The sequence below is a fragment of the Scyliorhinus torazame genome, chromosome 5, assembly GCF_047496885.1.
Source record: "Scyliorhinus torazame isolate Kashiwa2021f chromosome 5, sScyTor2.1, whole genome shotgun sequence".
Classification (NCBI taxonomy): domain Eukaryota; kingdom Metazoa; phylum Chordata; class Chondrichthyes; order Carcharhiniformes; family Scyliorhinidae; genus Scyliorhinus; species Scyliorhinus torazame.
In genome coordinates, this window is record NC_092711.1 from 120,572,203 (window position 1) to 120,593,807 (window position 21,605).

Here is a 21,605-nt window from a genome sequence, read left to right on the forward strand (position 1 = left end):
TAAGCTCCTCCACGCAGCGCCTGAGAAACCCCTGCTGATCCGGCCCCCATGCTGCTCGATCTCCGCCCTCCGCCAAGGGGGTGAAATGTATTGAGGTCGGCAGGAATGTGGAGTTGAGGTTAAAATTATTGAATGATGGAGCAGGCTCGAGGGGCCGACTCCTAGTTTGTGTGTATGGAGCAGGCTCGAGGGGCTGACTCCTAGTTTGTATGTAAGGAGCAAGGTTGAGGGGCCGAGTGGCCTGCTCCTAGTTTGTATGGATGCATGCAAATACAGCAGGCGGTAAAGAAGGCAAATGGTTTGTTGGCCTTCATAGTAAGAGGATTTGAGTCGAGGAGCAGGGATGTCTTGCTGCAAGATTGGTGGAGTAGTGGATGAGGTGGAGGGTTGTTGTAGGCTGCAAAGAGACATTGATAGGATGCAGAGCTGGGCCGAAAAATGGCAGATGGAGTTTAACCCTGATAAGTGCGAGGTGATTCATTTGGTAGGATAAATTTGAATGCGGATTACAGGGCAACGGCAGGGTTCGGAGTAATGTGGAGGTACAGAGAGATCTTGGGGTTCATGTCCACAGATCTCTGAAGGTTGCCACTCAAGTGGATAGAGCCGTGAAGAAGGCCTATAGTGTGTTAGCGTTTATTTACAGGGGACTTGAGTTTAAGAGCCGTGGGGGTATGCTGCGACTGTACAGGACCCTGGTGAGACCACATTTAGAGTATTGTGGGCAGTTCTGGTCACCTCACTATAGGAAGGATGTGGAAGCATTGGAAAGGGAGCAAAGGAGATTTACCAGGATGCTGCCTGGATTGGAGGGTAGGTCTTATGAGGAAAGGTTGAGGGAGCTAGGGCTTTTCTCTTTGGAGCGGAGGAGGATGAGAGGTGACTTAATAGAGGTTTATAAGATGATGAGGGGGATAGATAGAGTGGATGTTCAGAGACTATTTCCTCGGGTGGATGTAGCCGTTACAAGGGGGCTTAACTATAAGGTTCGGGGTGGGAGATATAGGAGGGATGTTTGAGGTAGGTTCTTTGCTCAGAGAGTGGTTAGAGTGTGGAATGGACTGCCTTCTGTGATAGTGGAGTCAGACACTTCAGGAACTTTCAAGCGGTTATTGGCACAAGTGGGATAGCTTGATCTTGGTTTTGGACAAGGCGCGGCACAACATCGAGGGGCGAAGGACCTTTTCTGTGCTGTACTGTTCTATGTTCTATTGTGTGTAGTATTGGCGTCCTTATCCGAGGAAAGATGATCTTGCTAAAGAGGAAGTGCTGCAAAGTTTTGCCAGACTGATTCCTGGAATGGGAGGGACTGGCGTATGAGAGATTGAATTAGTTAGGATTGTATTCGCTGCAGTTCAGAAGAATGAGGGGGAACCTCATAGAAACCATTAGAATGTGGGCTGCACGATGGCGCAGTGGTTAGCACTGTTGCCTCACGTCACCAAGGACATAAGTTCAATCCCAGGTCAATGTCCACGTAAAGTTTGCGCATTCTCCCGGTGTCTGTGTGGGTCTCACCCCCACAACCCAAAGATGTGCAGAGTAGGTAGATTGGCCATGCTAAAATTACCCCTTAATTGGGAAAAAAAAGAATCGGACACTCTAAATTTATATTTAAAAAAAGAAACCTATCAAATTCTAACAGAGCGAGACAGAGTAGATTCGGCAAGGATGTTCCCGATGGTGGGTGTGTCCAGAACCCGGGGTCACAGTCTGAGTATGCGCGATAGCAAGGACAGCACGGTAGCACAAGTGGCTAGCACTGTGGCTTCACAGTGCCAAGGTCCCAGGTTCGATTCCCCGCTGAGTCACTGTCTGTGTGGAGTCTGCACGTTCTCGCCCTGTCTGCGTGGGTTTCCTCCGGGTGCTCCGGTTCCCTCCCACAGTCCAAAGATGTGCAGGTTAGGTGGATTTCCCTTAGTGTCCAAAACGATTAGGAGGGGTTATTGGGTTAGGGGGATAGGGTGGAAGTGAGGACTTAAGTGAGTCGGTGCAGACTTGTTGGGCCGAATGGCCTCCTTCTGCACTGTATGTTCTATGTTCTATGATAGACCATTTAGGACAGAGCTGAGGAGGAATCTCTTCACCCAGAGAATGGTGAGCCGATGGAATTCGTTGCCACAGGAAGTGATTGAGACCAAAACATTTCATGTTTTCAAGAAGCAGTTAGATACAGCACTTAGGATGAAGATGATCAAAGGATATGGAGGGAAAGCGGGGTTAGGCGATTGAGCCTAATCTGCTTATATCGTAATGAATGGTGGAGCAGGCTCGAAGGGCCAAATAAGAACATAAGAACTAGGAGCAGGAGTAGGCCATCTGGCCCCTCGAGCCTGCTCCACCATTCAATGAGATCATGGCTGATCTTTTGTGGACCCAGCTCCACTGTCCGGCCCGAACACCATAACCCTTAATCCCTTTATTCTTCAAAAAACTATCTATCTTTATCTTAAAAACATTTAATGAAGGAGCCTCTACTGCTTCACTGGACAAGGAATTCCATAGATTCACAACCCTTTGGGTGAAGAAGTTCCTCCTAAACTCAGTCCTAAATCTACTTCCCCTTATTTTGAGGCTATGCCCCCTAGTTCTGCTTTCACCCGCCAGTGGAAACAACCTGCCCGCATCTATCCGATCTATTCCCTTCAGAATCTTACTTGTTTCTATAAGATGCCCCCCCATCCTTCTAAATTCCAACGAGTACAGTCCCAGTCTACTCAACCTCTCCTCGTAATCCAACCCTTCAGCTCTGGGATTAACCTAGTGGATCTCCTCTGCACACCCTCCAGTGCCAGTACTTCCTTTCTCAAGTAAGGAGACCAAAACTGAACACAATACTCCGGGTGTGGCCTCACTAACACCTTATACAATTGCAGCAGAGCCTCCCTAGTCATAAACTCCATCCCTCTAGCAATGAAGGACAAAATTCCATTTGCCTTCTTAATCACCTGTTGCACCTGAAAACCAACTTTTTGGGACTCATGCACTAGCACACACAGGTCTCTCTGCACAGCAGCATGTATTAATATTTTATCATTTAAATAATAATCCCTTTTGCTGTTATTCCTACCAAAATGGATAACCTCACATTTGTCAACACTGTATTCCATCTGCCAGACCCTAGCCCATTCACTTAGCCTATCCAAATCCCTCTGCAGACTTCCAGTATCCTCTGCACTTTTTGCTTTACCACTCATCTTAGTGTCGTCTGCAAACTTGGACACATTGCCCTTCGTTCTCCAACTCCAAATCATCTATGTAAATTGTGAACAGTTGTGGGCCCAACACTGATCCTTGAGGAACACCACTAGCTACTGATTGCCAACCAGAGAAACACTCATGAAACCCCACTCTTTGCTTTCTATTAATTAACCAATCCTCTATCCATGCTACTACTTTCCCCTTAATGCCATGCATCTTTATCTTATGCAACAACCTTTTGTGTGGCACCTTGTCAAAGGCTTTCTGGAAATCCAGATTTCCCACATCCATTGGCTCCCCGTTATCTACCGCACTGTTAATGTCCTCAAAAAATTCCACTAAATTAGTTAGGCACGACCTGCCCTTTATGAACCCATGCTGCGTCTGCCCAATGGGACAATTTCCATCCAGATGCCTCGCTATTTCTTCCTTGATGATAGATTTCAGCATCTTCCCTACTACCGAAGTTAAGCTCACTGGCCTATAATTACCCGCTTTCTGCCTACCTCCTTTTTTAAACAGTGGTATCACGTTTGCTAATTTCCAATCCGCCGGGACCACCCCAGAGTCTAGTGAATTTTGGTAAATTATCACTAGTGCATTTGCAATTTCCCTAGCCATCTCTTTTAGCACTCTGGGATGCATTCCATCAGGTCCAGGAGACTTGTCTACCTTTAGCCCCATTAGCTTGCCCATCACTACCTCCTTGGTGATAACAATCCTCTCAAGGTCCTCACCTGTTATAGCCTCATTTCCATCAGTCACTGGCATGTTATTTGTGTCTTCCACTGTGAAGACCGACCCCAAAAACCTGTTCAGTTCCTCAGCCATTTCCTCATCTCCCATTATTAAATCTCCCTTCTCATCCTCTAAAGGACCAATATTTACCTTAGCCACTCTTTTTTGTTTTATGTATTTGTAGAAACTTTTACTCTCTGTTTTTATATTCTGAGCAAGTTTACTCTCATAATCTATCTTATGCTTCTTTATAGCTTTTTTAGTAGCTTTCTGTTGCCCCCTAAAGATTTCCCAGTCCTCTAGTCGCCCACTGATCTTTGCCACTTTGTATGTTTTTTCCTTCAATTTGATATTCTCCCTTATTTCCTTAGATATCCACGGTCGATTTTCCCTCTTTTTACCGTCCTTCCTTTTTGTTGGTATAAACCTTTGCTGAGCACTGTGAAAAATCACTTGGCAGGTTCTCCACTGTTCCTCAACTGTTTCACTATAAAGTCTTTGCTCCCAGTCTACCTTAGCTAGTTCTTCTCTCATCCCATTGTAATTTAAGCACAAAACACTAGTGCTTGATTTTATCTTCTCACCCTCCATCGGTATTTTAAATTCCACCATATTGTGATCGCTCCTTCCGAGAGGATCCCTAACTATGAGATCCTGAATCAATCCTGTCTCATTACACAGGACCACATCTAGGACCGCTTGTTCCCTCGTAGGTTCCATTACATACTGTTCTAGGAAACTATCGCGGATACATTCTATAAACCCCTCCTCAAGGCTGCCTTGACCGACCTGGTTAAACCAATCAACATGTAGATTAAAATCCCCCATGATAAATGCTGTACCATTTCTACATGCATCTGTTATTTCTTTGTTTATTGCCTGCCCCACCATAATGTTACTATTTGGTGGCCTATAGATTACTCCTATCAGTGACTTTTTCGCCTTACTATTCCTGATTTCCACCCAAATGGATTCAACCATATCCTCCATAGCACCGATGTCATTACTTACTGTTGCCCGGATGTCATCCTTAAATAACAGAGCTACACCACCTTCCTTACCATCCACTCTGTCCTTCCGAAAAGTTTGATACCCTCGGATATTTAACTCCCAGTCGTGACCATCCTTTAACCATGTTTCATTAATGGCCACTAAATCATAGTCATTCACGATGATTTGCGCTAAAAACTCATTTACCTTATTCCGAATACTACGAGCATTCAGGTAAAGTACACTAATGTTGGCTTTTTTACCTCTGTTCTGAATCTTAACACCTTGATCAGTAACCTCTCCTAAGTTATATTTCCTCTTAACCTTTCTCCTAATTTTCCAAATGGCCTCCTGCTCCTATTTTCTATGTTGCTCGGTATCTATGCAAGTAAATAGTACAGGAGGTAGGAGGAAGAATGTTTTTACACAGCCAGTGGCAATTACCTAAACCTTGCTGCCTATGACGGAGTTTGGAAATAGACACCAATGAATGATTTTTTTTTAAATTGGATAGAAACCCGAGAGAAATAAAGCTGTTAGGATACAGAGATAGAGGGGAATGAGACTGACTGGATTGCTCCAGATAATAATAGTAATCTTCATTAGTATCACAAGTAGGCTTACATTAACACTGCAATGAAGTTCCTGTGAAAAGCCCCGAGTTGCCACATTCCGGCGCCAGTTTGGATACACGGACCAAGAATTCAGAATGACCAATTCACCTAGCAAGCACATCTTCCGGGACTTGTGGGAAAAAAACTGCAGCACCCGGAGGAAACCCACGCAGACACGGGGAGAACGTGCAGACTCCACACAAACAGTGACCCAAGCCAGGAAACAAACCCGGGTCCCTGGCGCTGTGAAGCAACAGTGCTAACCACTGTGCTACCGTGTCAATTAGAGAGCTGGCATGGACTCAATGGACCTAATGCTTTTCTCTGTTCCATAATGACCGATTTTTTTGTGTAATCTAGTTTTGTAATTTAACCCCGGGGGGGGTTCAGATATCACTCAGGTAAATCTGTGCTACACTCCCTCCGAGGCCATTCTATCCTTCCTCAGGTTTGTTGCCCAGAATTGATCACAGTTCTCCAGATTTGGTCTAACCAGGGTTTGTGAATCTCGGGGCTTTTCCAGTCACACTGGGAGGTGGGGGTCACTGGCTGGGCCAGCATTCATTGTTCATTCCAATTGCCCTTGAACTGCGTGTCTTGTGAGGCTATTTCAGGGGGCACGTTCAAGTCAACCACAACATTGCTGTGGATCTGGAGTCACGTGTAGGTCACGCCATGGAAGGAGAGCAGATTTCCAAACGGACATGAATGAACTAGATGGGTTTTTACAGCAATCCACAATGTCATCATTAGACTTTTAATTTGAGATTTTATTCAATTTCAATATCTGCCGTAGCCAGGTTCGATCCCAGATCCCGAGAGCATTAACCTGGGTCTCTGGATTATGAGCCCAGTAACAATACCATTACACCACTGCCGAGCCCACAGAGACTTGGCAGAATATGATGTCTAGTAACTTCTCAAAATTATAAAGTAATTTATTTTTTCAAACAAATTCTGATAGCTCTTCAGTTTCTGGAAACATTTTGGTTGAAAGTGTTATTTTTTTAAAATAAAGATCTAGTCTTTACAACATAATTACCTAATACACTAATTCACTAATGATGATCAATGTTCACTACAGAATAATCATAAATGTAATTATTGTTTTTTGCTATGAAATCAATACATAATTAATATAGAAAAGGTACAGAAAGTGAAATGGCTGCAGGAAGCCAAGTGTTAGAGGTACAAAAGTGTTTTTTGCTATGAAATCGCTACATAGTTAATATAGAAAAGGTACAGAAGGTGAAATGGCTGCAGGAGGTACATGTTAGAGGTATAAAAGGGCTTTCTTGACTTTGTTACTAATGACAGTGAATACACTATGAAGATAACAATTTTTAAACTAAATGTGATTACACATGCGTACTTACAGCATCTTACATTACAACAGTGAACATGTTTCAAAAGTACTCCATTGGCTTTAAAAGACTTCAGAAGGTCCAGTGACAGTGCGAGGTTTTATAGAAATGTACATTTGTTCTAATTGTCTGCAAACTAGAATATACATACCCCCGTCTCTGGATCTGTAAAGACTTAATTACCTGCAAATGCTCGCATTCAAAGCCTTGTCTTGCTTTTTGACTTTGTCTGTATATATGTTTCTAGAACCTACCACTTCATTCACCTGAGGAAGGAGCAGTGCTTCGAAAGCTAATGATTTGAAACAAACCTGTTGGACTTTAACCTGGTGTTGCAAGACGTCCATCAAATGGTCATTGGATAGACATATTGATTATAAGGGAATAGTGTAGATGGTCTTTAAAGTGGTTTCACATGTCTGCGCAACATCGAGGGCCGAAGGGCCTGTACTGCCTGTAATGTTCTATGTCGGATGATTCTGAAGTTTGCTCTAGCTCAGGGGGCGGGGCTGGAGGACTGACCGAGAGCGGCTGGTCCTCCAACCAATCAGAGTGAATGGGAGGCGGAGCAAAGCCGGGGCTCTCACACCCTCCACATGCGCCCCACAGCACACTTCACTCACCCGGGCCTGTATCGGGGAAAAGCCCGAGCAGCTTTCGTCGCTTCAACTGCCGTACCCGAGCTTCGTATTCGGCTTGGGGCGACACGGAGTGTTTATCAAGCCTCCCGACCCATCAACCGTCTCTATCTATGCCTCATAACTCACCGAGCGAGATCTGACTCGGGGACGATTTCTATCCAACCGCCTGAATCCTGAACTGTCATCGGCACTGCGCATGCTCCAGCTCACGTGGGAGACCGGGCTCAGCCCCGCCCCTCATTCACTCCGATTGGTTGGAGGATCAGCGTCGGTCCCTCTCTTCCTATTGGACCAGAGCTGCCGTCAATCGCTCCCTGGCATTGTGAGCTGAAGCATGCGCAGTGCCGATGCTGGTCTCGGCCGGGAGGTTTCACTGAAACCCGGTGGAAGCTCCAAACCCCAATAAGAAGTTTCCGGGCCCGGGTTTGCATCGAGCGGGGGGACAGCTGCGGCCTGCTCCCGGTGACAGGCCTGAGTTAACGGCCGCCGTCTTTATAGAGGCTGCAAACCCGCAGGGGGCAAAACATCAGAGATAGAGTTAGTTGTGAAACCAATGGGATTTTGTAAAGCAGGAGGTCAGGGTTACAGTCAACAACAACAACTTCTATTTATATAACACCTTTAACATCATAAATCATCCCAGTCAACTGCACAGGAACATTATAAAACAAAGTGAGACACCCAGACACAAAAGGAGATATTAGGGCAGGTGACCAAAAACTTGGTCAAAGAGGTGAGTTTTAAAGAGAGTCTTAAATAAGGTATGTGAGGTGGAGACGGGAAGGTTTAGAGAGAGAATTCAGTGCTTGGGGCCGAGGGAACTTAAAACCATGGCGGAGTAATTGGAATCGGGAATGTACAAGAGTCAAGGATCAGCACAGGGCTAAATCGCTGGCTTTGAAAGCAGACCAAGGCAGGCCAGCAGCACGGTTCAATTCCCGTAACAGCCTCCCCGAACAGGCGCCGGAATGTGGCGACTAGGGGCTTTTCACAGTAACTTCATTTGAAGCCTACTTGTGACAATAAGCAATTTTCATTTCATTTCAGATCTGTGCAGATATCCCAGGGGGTTGTGGGGCTGGAGGAGATTCCAGAGAAATGGAGGGATTTGAAAACAAGGATGAGAAATGACTGGGAGCGAATGCAAGTCTCGGAGCACAGGGATCATAGGGGAAAGGAACTTGCTGTGAATTAAGATATGGGTACCAGACTTTTATATCGCTTGAAGTTTCCGGAGGTAGAATATGGGAGAGCAGCCAGGCGTGTGATGGAATTGTCAAATCGGGAGGTGACGATGGCATATCTGAGGTTTCAGCCCCAGGCGCACAGACACAGGAGAGAGGCCAGATAATGTAATGCAAATGGAAACAGCTGGTCTTAGTGAGAGTACAGACATGAGTGCAAAGATGTGCAGGTTAGGTAGATTGGCCATGCTAAATTGCCTTAGTGTCCAAAAAAGGTTAGGTGGGGTTACGGGGATAGGATGGGGGTGTGGGCTTAGGTAGGGTGCTGTTTCCAAGGGCTGGTGCAGACTCAATGGGCCGAATGGCCTCCTTCTGCACTGTAAATTCTATGAAGTCAGAAGCTCATATTGGGATCGAATGTGAAACCAAGTTTTCAAAGAGACTGGCGAAGTCTCAGACTGTTGCCAGGGAGAGGGATAGAGTCGGGTATGCCAGGAATGGAGATTGGAGCAGGGACCGAACAGTGGATTCAGTCTTCTCCATATTTGATTGAAGTTATTTAGTCAGCAGGAAGAGAACCAGAATGGACCCTGAGTCTGATATCCAGTATAACTTAGTTTGAGAGGGAGAGGAAGAACAAAGGAAACCTTGGAAGATTTGGAGAAACAACCTTCGCGATTGCTCATTAAATCTCCACACAGTCAGTTCTGGACACAAGGTTAACATCTGTTATTCAGTCTGCTCAGTCAGGGTGATTCAGATTAACGTCTGTCACAAGTCATGAATGAAGTGACTTATAAAGCATATTCTTACCTCTAATTATATAACTTAGGTAAAAATGTACAGAAATAGTGATCTAACATTTTATTTGGATTTCAGCCCCAGGGAGGAGGGAGAGTGTGTGGGACGGGGATTTACAACTTTGGGGAAAGAAGAGAAAAAAAATGTTCCCCAGAAACTGGAATTGTCTGTTCTGAATTTCTATCCTGTACTGATAGTGTGACCTTTGACAGGAAACACCAAATATCACATTAAGATCCGACAATGTCACTTAATTGATCAGGACCTGAATATCCTTCGACTATGAATGTGGAATGAAAAATATTTGTTCTATTTGTGAGAAAATATTTCAAACATCAGTGTGACTGGAAAAGCACCGAGACATACACGCACCCGAGTGAGTGTGTTCCAGTGAACTGATTGTGGAAAGAACTTTAACCAGTTACAGCCTGAAGAAACACCACATCATTCACTAAGGGGAGAAACCATACACGTGTTCTGTGTGAGGACGAAGCTTCACTTGACTGTCTAAAGAGGAAGTGCACAAAGACACTGGCTCCATGGAGATACCATGGAAATATGGAAGTTGGATGTTCAAAAGTTTAATGAGAATTGAGCCAAAGGAGCAAAGGGTAAGTATCAGAGACACGATGAGCTCTGAGAGAGCATGATGGGAGATAGCAGGAAAAGAGGGGAAAGATGTGAGTTCAGAATTTGGACAAGAAAGGACTTTTGAAGCAGTTTTGCTGAGTGGTTTCGTGGAAGAGGAGCTGTAGAATCAGCTGATCGGATTGTGTCAATGGGATTGGTTTTCCAGTCCTTCCAGCTGGCTGGATCTTCCAGTCCCACAGATCTCTCAGTCTGCTGTTCCGGTTCACTGGTTGTCTCATTGGGTTCGCTGTATGCCTCCTGGGGTCTGTGGAAGAACTCCCGGAACCTCATTCGCCTGATGAATTCTCTGGAGCGGAAAAACTACGACATCATCTTTGCAGCCTTCAACATGTCATCGATGACGACGAACATCTTGCCAAGGCCATCCCCACACCCCCACTACTTGCCTTCAAACAACCGCGCAACCTCAAACAGACCATTGTTTGCAGCAAACTACCCAGCCTTCAGGAGAACAGCAACCACGACACCACACAACCCTGCCATGGCAACCTCTGCAAGATGTGCCAGATCATCAACATGGGTACCAGCATTACACGCGACCACCATCCACCAGGTACACGGTACATACTAGTGCGACTCGGCCAACATTGTCTACCTCATATGCTGCAGGAAAGTATGTCCTGAGGCGTGGTACATTGGCGAGACCATGCAGACGCTGTATGAAGTTACTGTGAAAAGCCCCTAGTCGCCTCATTCTGGTGCCTCTTTGGGTAAGCTGGCACAGGAATTGAACCCAAGCTGCTGCCTTGTTCTGCATCACAAACTAGCTGTCTAGCCCACTGAGCAAAATCATCGCGCAACATTCGCCAGGCAGGAATGTTCCCTTCCATTCGGGGAAAACTTCAACAGTCTGATCTTTGGGTAAGCATTCTTCAAGGCAGCCTTCAGGACGCACGGCAATGCAGAATCGCTGAGCAGAAACTGATAGCCAAGTTCAGCACACATGACTACAGCCTCAACCGGGACCTTGGATTAATTTTGCATTAAATTCACCCCCCCCACCATCTGGCCTGGGCTTACAAAATTCTACCAACTGTCCTGGCTTGAGACAATTCACACCTCTCTAACCTGTGATTATCCCTCTCTCCAGTCGCACCATCTGGACCTGTAAAGACTTAAATTACCTGCAAAGACTCTCATTCAAAGTACCATCTCGCATCATTGAATTTTTCTATATATGTGGTTGTGGAACCCACATCTTCATTCACCTGTGGAAGGAGCTGTGCTCCGAAAGCTAGTGATTCGAAACAATTCTGATGGACTTTAACCTGGTGTTGTAAGACTTCTTACCGTGCCCACCCCAGTCCAACGCCAGCATCGCCACATCATAAATGGGAAGCAGTTAGGGCGGCACGTGGCACAGTGGTTAGCATTGCAGCCTACAGCGCTGATCCCCTGGGTTAGAATCCCGGCCCTGGGTCACTGTCCGTGTGGAGTTTGCACATTCTCCCCGTGTCTGCATGGGTTTCATCCCCACAACCCAAAGATACGCAAGTTAGGTGGATTGGCCACGCTAAATTGCCCCCTCAAAATTTTTTTTAACAATAATAAAAAAAAGAGAAGCATTTAATGCTTCTGCAAGTTTTGAACCAGGCACCTTTCGCACGTTAGGCAAATGTGATGACTGCTACACTACAGAAACAGCTGGCAGCACAGTACCCAATGGCCCTGTGCAACGTTCAACTGCACAGTCTTGCTGCAGCTTTCAATGGTTCGGCTTGGAGGCCAGGTCCCTGACTACAAGAAGACAGCTGTTCCTTTAAAACATATCTCAACTTGTAAGACTATAAGATATAGAACTTGTATTGAACTTTAGCATTTGTTCAGCAAATATCTAACGGAACATTGTTTTCTGTTCAATCATTAATACATCATTTTTATCTTCCTACAGAAAATTTCCACCAATTTTACTCAATATGATTTGTTATTCCATGTTGAATGTCAGTATATTTATTTGTTATAGATGACTACATTTTGAATTGAATCGGTCTCAAGTCTTCACTCTGAAACATACACCATTGAATTGCAAACATGACTGATAAAGAAAAGCGTGGCACTGGGTAATACTCATCCCATGAATCTTTGTTCAGTTTGACCTCAGACAGCTTTTGAACAAAATCAAATATAGTTAAATGGAAGTGAATTGAGAATTATGTGTTGCTTATATATGACCCCTCTGTGTTTTGGTGTGAAATATTCTGCACCCTAAATACCGTTCATGCACAAGAAAGGAGGGCTGACAGCAAATCCGCACTGAACCTGGATTTCCTCATCTCCCTGAGTGGCTTTTCCTGTTACTCCACCATTAAGGCCGAATCTTTCAAAAATGTGGTTCAGTTAAATCTCTGCCATTTTCTCTAATTCAGTTACAGTATCGTTTGTGTCTGGCTGTATGAGCTGTCCAGATATGTTTCGGATGGTAATTAAAATCTTAATCTACGTCTACAAAGCCATTAAATTCTTTTGTGAACTGAGCAAACTGCCAAGATCCGCACTTTGTTTCTTCATGTATGGAACGATCTGTCTGGACTGTACACAGAACAATACTTTTCACTGTATCTCGGTACACGTGACAATAAATCAAATCCAATCAAAGAGACAGTTTCTTACTCATCTTCAAATTGAAAAGAGTCTTCTTAAAAATTATTCATTCAAGGGAGGTGGGCGTCACTGGCTGGGCCAGCATTTACTGCTCATTCCAATTGCCCTTGAACTGCGTGTCTTGTGAGGCTATTTCAGAGGGCACTGACAAATCAACCACAACATTGCTGTGGATCTGGAGTCACGTGTATGCCAGGCCACATAAGGAGAGCAGATTTCTTGAAGGACATTAGTGAACAAGATGAGTTTTCACAACAATCAAGAGTGTTATCATTAGACTTATATTCAATTTCAGCATCTGTCATATAGAACATAGAACATAGTGCAGAAGGAGGCCATTCGGCCCATCGAGTCTGCACCGACCCACTTAAGCCCTCACTTCCGCCCTATCCCCGTAACCCAATAACCCCTCCTAACCTTTTTGGACACAGGCAGATTCAATCCCAGATCCCCAGAGCATTAACCTGGGTCGCTGGATTATTCACCCAGTAACAATGCCATTAATCCAATGCCTAGCCCACATATTCTTGGCAGAATATGGTGTCTCGTGTTGTGTTGTGATCTTGTCTTGCAATGATTTTACAGAACTGCTGGTGAATTAGCCAGAACGATGATTTATTAATGTACACGTGGTAAGGTAATGATCAGAATGCTATACAGACCAAGTTATCACAGAGTTATATTAGAACGCCTGGAACTACCCTTATGTGCGTCTGGCCTCATGTATGCCTGACAACCTTCTGGTTGTCGGATGTCACCGGACTGATGCCTGACACCACCTACTGGTGGGAGGTCACACTGCTGAGTACATGTAATATTAGATACAGGCTTATCACCACATCTTGAAACTTCTCAAAATTATAGAGTAATTTATTTTTTCAAACAAATTCTGATAGCTCTGCAGTTTCTGGAAACATTTTGGTTGATCGTGTTATTTTTTAAAATAAAGATCTAGTCTTTACAATATAATTACCCAATACAACAATTCACTAATCATAATCAATATTCACTCCTAAATAAACTTGAATTTAATTATTGTTTTTTTGCAATGAAATCAATACATAGTTAATATAGAAAAGGTACAGAAGGTGAAATGGCTGCAGAAAGGCACATGTTAGAGGTATAAAAGGGCTTCCTAGCTTATTACTAAGGCCTGTGAATACACTATGAAAATAACAATTTACGGGCAGCAAGGTGGCACAATGGTGAGCACTGCTGCCTCACGGCGCCGAGGTCCTAGGTTTGATCCCCACCCTGGTCACTGCCGTGTGGAGTTTGCACATTCTTCCCGTGGTTTTGTTGGTCTCACCCCCACAAGCCAAAGATGTGCAGGGTAGGTGGATTGGCCACGCTAAATTGTTCCTTAATTGGAAAAACTGAATTGGTGTACTCTAAAGTTTGTTTTATATAATGAAAATAACAATTTAAAGACTAAATGTGATTACACATGCGTACTTACAGCTTCCTACATTACAACAGTGAATATATTTCAAAAGTACTCCATTGGCTTTAAAACACTTTAGGGGGTCCAGTGGGAGTGAGAGGTTTTATAGAAATGTCTAATTGTTCTGATAAATCCCCAAACGAGGATATATTACACTTGGTGGCCTCACCAATTTATTGATAAAGGTTGAGTCTTAATTTTGTGTAGTAACCACGCCATTGATATCATTTTGAATATTCTGTGAAATTCCAGACACACCATATATATGCACAATTATTTGTTGTAAAACACGGCGAGTTGCTGTGATTTGGAATGCACTGTCCATAAATTAGACTGTAACTTCCAAAAGTAAGTTTCGTACATTCTGAAAAAGAAAACAAAATAGTTGAACTATGGGATTAAATGGGTCACTGTACAAAGAGCTGGCATGGGAAAAATGGGCCAACCAGACTCCTCTGTGCTCCAGCAGCCTTGTGTACATGTAAAGCGAGTGGTAACAACCTGGAACCTACTGCCTATGAGGATAGGAGATGCAGAGATGACGGAAGGATTTCAATAGGAAATTAGACAGGCACTGAGAGAAATAAACCCACAGGGATTCGGGGACAGAACGTAAATGGACAGACTGGCTTCCTCCACAGGGAGCCGACACGGTCTCAAAGGGCTGAATGGCCCCATTCCCCACTCTCCAGATGCTGTGATCTCAGGAGAGAAATTCAGCTGCTCCAGTCACTCCAACTAACTGGAGTCCCTTATCTCTGGTGACATTCTTGTAAATGTCCTCTACACCCTCTCTAAGAACTTCACATCTTTCCTAAAATGTGGGACCCATATATAGGGTTCCATTCCAGAGGGATAGAATTGAAAAGCACGGAGGAAATGTTCAATTTGTTTAAAACGATGGTTCGACTACATTGGGAGCTCTGTCAACATTGATGATCTCCATTTAGAAAAAGGAAATAGAGGCACTGAATAAGGTGCAACAAAGATTCATAATATACAGAACTGACAGCATTTAACACTCACGAAAGGCTGGGACTGCTTTTTTTCTGGAAAAGAGAAGACTGATGGGTGACCTGATGGAAGTCTTTCAGATTATGAAGGGATTCAATAATCCAATAGGAATTTCAATAGACACCTCTTTACCCAGCGAGTGGTGAGAATGTGGAACTCGTTACCACAGCGAGTGGTTGAGGTGAACAGCATGAATCCATTGAATGTAAAGCTAGATACATACATGAGGGAAGAAGAAATAGAAGGAGATGCTGATGGGGAATGGGGTGGGGGGGGGGGGGGGGGGGGTGAGATATAGAGGGGTGGGTGGAGGATGTGGAGCATAAATACCGACACAGATCATGACGAACCTCAGCCGGTATGGGAATTTAACCTGTGGTGTTGGTGTCACTCAGCACGAACCAGCCATCCAGCCAACTGAGCTAACCGATCCCCGTGTAAATCTGTAATAATTCCTTAAATATTAGTGATTGCCTGTCTCCCACCATACTATTTAATGTAGTTTCCAAGTGCACCTCAGATAACTTGCCCCTCATACAGTAATAATTTTCTTCTGTGAGAAGCACCAAGATAAATTATGCAAAAGAACCATGTAACCACCACAGCCCATCTTCAATGCAATGTGGCATGATTTTGGGGGTTTCCAAACAGAAATGGGAATGAAACATCTTCTAACCTCCAAACACCCTTTCACTCTTTGATCCTTGTGAAATGTGAAACCAGATATTTGCAAGAAGGCTCAGAGAGAATCAGACCATTGGAGACGAAGCCATGAGACCGGCCAGTCCAGCAGAAAGAAACCCTCTGACCATCCCCATTGACCAACAGAATGAACAAAATGCAGTCCTGGATGTAATTGAGAACAGAAACAATAACAGCAGAATCCAATCCCTGTAATCAGTTGTGAACTTGTTGGTCTCAGGAAGTGCGATGAATTACAAAATCCCTTCGCACATTGAGAGCAGGTGAACGGCCTCTCCCCAGTATGAACTCCCTGGTGTGACTGCAGACAGCATAACCGAGTGAATCGCGCAAAAAGAGGTAAACATCTTTGAGTTATGGGGGTGACACCCATGCAGACACTTGGAGAACATGTCTCCACGCAGACAGTGACCTGGGGCCATGATTGAACACTTGTCCTCAGCTCTGTGAGACCGCAGTGCTAACCACTGTGTCGCCTAACTATATAGAGGGAACAAAATGCAATATTTCCAAATTTGCAGATGACACAAGTTGCTTGGGAGGGTGAGCTGTGAGGAGGTTGCAGAGATCCTTCAGTGTGATTTGGACAAGTTGAGTGAGTGGGCAAATGAATGGCAGAGACAGTATAATTTGGAGAAATGAGAGGTTATCAACCTTGGTAGCAAAAACAAGGCAGACTATTAGCTGAAAGCCATAAATTAGGAGAGGGGAATGTGCAACGAGACCTGGGTATCCTCGTACACGAGTCACTGAAGGTAAACATGCAGCTACAGCAGGCGGTAAAGAAGGCAAATGATATGCTAGCCTTCATTGCGAGCGGATTAGAGTACAGCAGCAGGAATATCTTGCTTTAATTATACAGGGCCTTGGCGAGGCCATACCTGGAATATTGTGTGCAGTTTTGGTCTCCTTATCTGAGGAAGGATATTCTTGCTCTAGAGGGAGTGCAGCGAAGGTTTACCAGACTGATTCCTGGGATGGTGGGACTGATGTATGAGAGATTGAATCAGTTAGGATTGTATTCGCTGGAGTTCAGAAGAATGAGGGGGAATCTCATAGAAACCTATAATATTCTAACAGGACTTGACAGGGTAGATGCAGGAAAGATTTTCCCGATGGTGGGAGTGTACACAACGAGAGGTTGTAGTCTGAGGATTCGGGGTAGACCATTTAGGATAGAGATGAGTAATTTCTTCATCAGAGAGTGGTGAGCTTGTGGAATTTGTTACCACAGAAAATAGTTGAGGCCAATACATTGTATGTTTTCAGGAAGCAGTTAGATATAGCACTTCGGGCGAAGGGAATCAAAGGATATGGAGGGGAAATCGGGATTAAGCTATTAAGTTGGATGATAAGCCATGATCATAATGAATGGCAGAGCAGGCGCGAAGGGCCAAATGGTCTCATCCTGCTCCTATTTTCTATGTTTCTACGTAATCCCTTCCCACACAGAGCAGGTGAATGGCTTCTCCCCAGTGTGAACTCGCTGGTGTGTCTGCAGGATAAGCTGGCACCCCTGATTATGGAGATATTTGAGGAGGAGATAGGGAAGGGGGTGTTACCACAAACCTTGGGGCAGGCATCGGTTTCCCTGTTGCTTAAAAAGATAAGGATCCGACGGAGTGTGGGTTGTATCGGCCCATATCACAAAGGTATTAGCGAAGGTACTGGCAGGTAGGCAGGAGTGCCTCCTGAAGGTGATAGGTGAAGATCAGACGGGGTTTGTGTGAGGGAGGCAGCTCTTTTCAAACGTTAAGAGGGTATTGAATGTGGTTATGGCACCAGCAGAAGGGAAGGAAACAGGTGGTTGTGGCAGTGGACGCCGAGAAAGCGTTTGACCGAGTAGAATGGGGACACTTGATAGCAGTTCTGGAGCGGTTTGGGATTGGTCCACGATTTGTGGACTGGGTAAAGCTACTGTATAAGGAGCCGGGGCCAGTGTCCGCACAAAAAACATCAGCTCGAGATACTTTTCTCACCACCATGGGAATAGGCAGGGATGCCCAAAACTGCTCTTAATACTCCAAATGGGGTCTGATCAGAGCCTTTTCTAGCCTCAGAAGTACATCCCTGGTCCTGTATTCCAGCCCTCTCGACCAGACTACATTGCATTTGCCTTCCTATCTGCCGTCTGAACCTGCACGTTAAACTTTTTTTAAAATTTGGAGTACCCAATTAATTTTTTCCAATTAAGGGGAAGTTTAGTGTGGCCAATTCACCTACCCTGCACATCTTTGGGTTGTGGGGGTGAAACCCAGGCAAACACGGGGAGAATGTACAAACTCCACACGGACAGTGACCCAGAGCCAGGATCGAACCTGGGACCTCGGCGCCGTGAGGCTACAGTGCGCCTGCACGTTAACCTGAAGAGAATCGTGAACAAGGACTCCCAAGTCCCTTTGTGCTTGTGATTTCCTCAGCATTTTCCCATTTAGAAAATAGTCTATGCCTCCATTTCTCCTTCCAAAGTGCTCACACTTTTCCACATTGTATTCCATCTGCCACTTCTTTGCCCACTCTCCTAGCCTTGCTCAGCATTGTTTCTTTTCACTTTAAATGAATGCCCTCTGTTTATAATCTTGCCCTAAATATGATTTGCTAGATCAAACATCTATTGCAGAGCCTTAGTTTTAATGTGGCCAAGTGTCTTTCCGTTTGAGAACTGTTCAATAAAGTTATTAGAACTATTTGTAGCTAGGGCAGCACGTGGAGCAGTGGGAGTATAGCGCTGAGGACCCGGGTTTGAATCCCGGCCCTGGGTCACTGTCCTTGTGGAGTTTGCACATTCTCCCCATGTCTGCATGGGTTTCACCCCCACAACCCAAAGATGTGAAGGTCAGTTGGATTGGCCAGGCTAAATTGCCCCTTAATTGGAAAAAATAATAATAATAATTGGGTATTCTGAATTTTTAAAAAAAAATTTTTAAGGATTATTTGTAGCTTCCCCACCAATCAGTTTTTTCCATTTTCCTGAAGTGACCTTATTTTTATCGGGAGTTAACTGAAGTGTGTTCCTAACCTCTCATTATCTAAAGTTCCATTTACCATTTTTCTGTCCACCTGACCCAGTCCATAGCTTCCTCCCTCATCGTCTAAAACACATCAGCAACATTTGTATAATCCTGGTGCATACAGTTAAGTCTAAATCATTGATATATACCGGAAACTGTGGAGCCCCACTGGGAACAGACGTCCAGGCATCATTCAGTCTTGGGTGTGACTAACAGCAGCAACAACAGCTGAATCCAAACCCTGCTGTTGCCTGTGAACTTGCTGATGTCTGTGCAGGTTGTTTGACTGAGTGAATCTCCTCCCACACACGGAGCAGTTAAACAGCCTCTCCCCAGTACCGCTCCCACACGTGGGTGACACAGTAGCACAGTGGTTAGCACTGTTGCTTCAAAGCTCCAGGGTCCCAGGTTTGATGCCCGGCTTGGCTCGCTGGCTGTGTGGAGTCTGCGCGTTGCCCCCAGTGTCTGCGTGGGTTTGCTCCGGTTTCCCTCCAGTCCAAAAATGTGCAGATTAGGTGGATTGGCCATGCTAAATTGCCCTCAGTGTCCAAAAAGGTGAGGTGGGGTTATGGGTTCGGTTGGAGGTATGGGCTTAAGTAAGGTGCTCTTTGCAAGGGCCGGTGCACTCGATGGGCCAAATGCCCTCCTTCTGCACTGTAAATGCTATGATTCTGTTTCAGTGTGAACTCGCTGGTGTTTCCGCAGACTTGGTTTTCTTTTAAATCTCTTTTCACAGTCAGAACAGTTAAAAGGTTTCTGATCAATGTGAACAAGTTGGTTTGAAGTCAGGTGGGATGACCGAGTGAATTTCTTGTCACACACTGGTCAAGTGTACAGTCTCTGTCCAGTGTGAACTCGTTGGTGTTGCAGAAGCTGAGTGCATTTGTGTTTCCGCAAATTGCTTTTCCTTTTAAAGCTCTTCTCACAGTCAGAACATTTAAAAGGTCTCTGGTCAGTATGAACAGGTTGGTGTGCCAGGAGGTGGGATGACTGAGTGAATCCCTTCCCACACACGGAGCAGGTGAATGGCCTCTCCCCAGTGTGAGTGCGTTGGTGTCTCAGTAAATCCATTCTGCTTTTAAAGCTCTTCTCACAGTCAGCACATTTAAAAGGTCTCTGATCAGTATGAACAAGTTGGTGTGTCAGGAGGTGGGATGACAGAGTGAATCCCTTCCCACACACGGAGCAGGTGAATGGCCTCTCCCCAGTGTGAGTGCGTTGATGTGTCAGTAATTCATTTCTGCTTTTAAAGCTCTTCTCACAGTCAGCACATTTAAACGGTCTCTGATCCGTATGAACAAGTTGGTGTGTCAGGAGGATTGATGACCGAGTGAATCCCTTCCCACACACCGAGCAGGTGAACGGCCTTTCCCCAGTGTGAATACGTTGGTGAGTTTCCAATTCAGACGGGGAATTGAATCCTTTCCCACAGTCCCCACATTTCCACGGTTTCTTCATAGTTATTGACAGGTTATCAGGTGTAGGTAGGATGCAGATTTGACGTCGCTGTCAGATCAGCCGTGATGTTATTAAATGGTGGAACAGGCTCACGGGGCTGAATGTCCAATTGCTGCTTCTTGATTCCTATGGTGCGAATGTCCTTATGTCTCTCCAACTTGGATCATCAGTTGAAGCCTGAGTACGGTGTCTCCCTGATGTAAATGCTGCAATTTCATTTCATGCTGTGTGATTGACTAAAACTCAGTTCCAACTAACTGTGAAAAATTACTGAGATGTCTGTGTCTCGGTGCTTTTCCAATCACAGTGATTTTTGAAATTTTTTCTCGAAAGATAAAACAGACAAACATTTCTCCTTCCACGTTGAAAGGCCGGTCCTAATGAATCAAGTGACTGTCAGATCTCGACATGATGTTTGCATCTGCAAATATTCTGTAAAAGGAGATTACATTGAAATACTGTGAATATATGAGACATAAACAGGCCATTCTGTCACACATTCTGCTGCTGTCCATATTCGGCACACATCTCTGACTCTCACACCTATCAAATCTCAGCCTTTCAGCTGATTTTCGATTCCATTTTCTCTCATGTGCTTGTCCCGTTTCCTTTTGAAAACATTTCAGCACTTTCCTCAACTCCTTTCCATGGTAATGAGTTGCACATTCTGAATCTGTGATAAATTATTTTGTCTGTATTGTCCCCTTGGATTCATTCGTAACTATCTTGTATTTCCGACTTGTTTATTGATGGTCACTCTCTCACATCGCCCCTCTCCAAACTGATAATTTAAAAGATTTACAGTAGGTCACTGCTTAATTTGTTGTTGTCAATAGAAAAAAGGACCCACTCCAATTAATCTTTCCTGAGAGCTGTAATCTCTCATGTTACAAAAGTCATCATTGTCAATGCAGGATAGAATTCGCAAACCTTTCTGTTGGGTTCAGTTTGTGTGCAAATTCTACAATTCTAGCCCCCTGTAAAAGGAGTTTACAAAAGCCATCACTGTCAGTCCAGGATAGAAATTCTGAACAGGCAATTCTAGTTTCTCTGGAACATTTTTTCCTCTCTTGTTCCCCCAAAGCTGCCAATCCCCGTCCCACACACTCTCCCTCCTCTCTGGGCTGAAATCCAAATCCATCTCACCATCTGCACCATTTCTTTCCTCCACTCCTAGTTTTCTCCCTCCCT

At 44.7% G+C, this 21,605-nt stretch overlaps 2 protein-coding genes across 2 annotated transcripts in view; both read right to left on the bottom strand.

The window, feature by feature from the left end:
• LOC140417895 (uncharacterized) overlaps positions 1-7,866 on the bottom strand; it is a 217,435-nt gene extending 209,569 nt beyond the window's left edge. Inside the window, exon 1 of the mRNA XM_072501325.1 lies at positions 7,675-7,866. Within this exon, the coding sequence (XP_072357426.1) occupies positions 7,675-7,746 (72 nt within the window). The 5' untranslated portion in view covers positions 7,747-7,866. The remainder of the gene's footprint in view (positions 1-7,674) is intronic.
• Positions 7,867-13,379: 5,513 nt separating this feature from the next.
• LOC140417896 (uncharacterized) overlaps positions 13,380-21,605 on the bottom strand; it is a gene marked incomplete at its 5' end in the record, with an annotated part of 46,211 nt that continues 37,985 nt past the window's right edge. The window contains one exon of the mRNA XM_072501327.1: positions 13,380-20,399. Coding sequence (XP_072357428.1) covers positions 19,782-20,399 — 618 coding nt within the window. The remainder of the gene's footprint in view (positions 20,400-21,605) is intronic.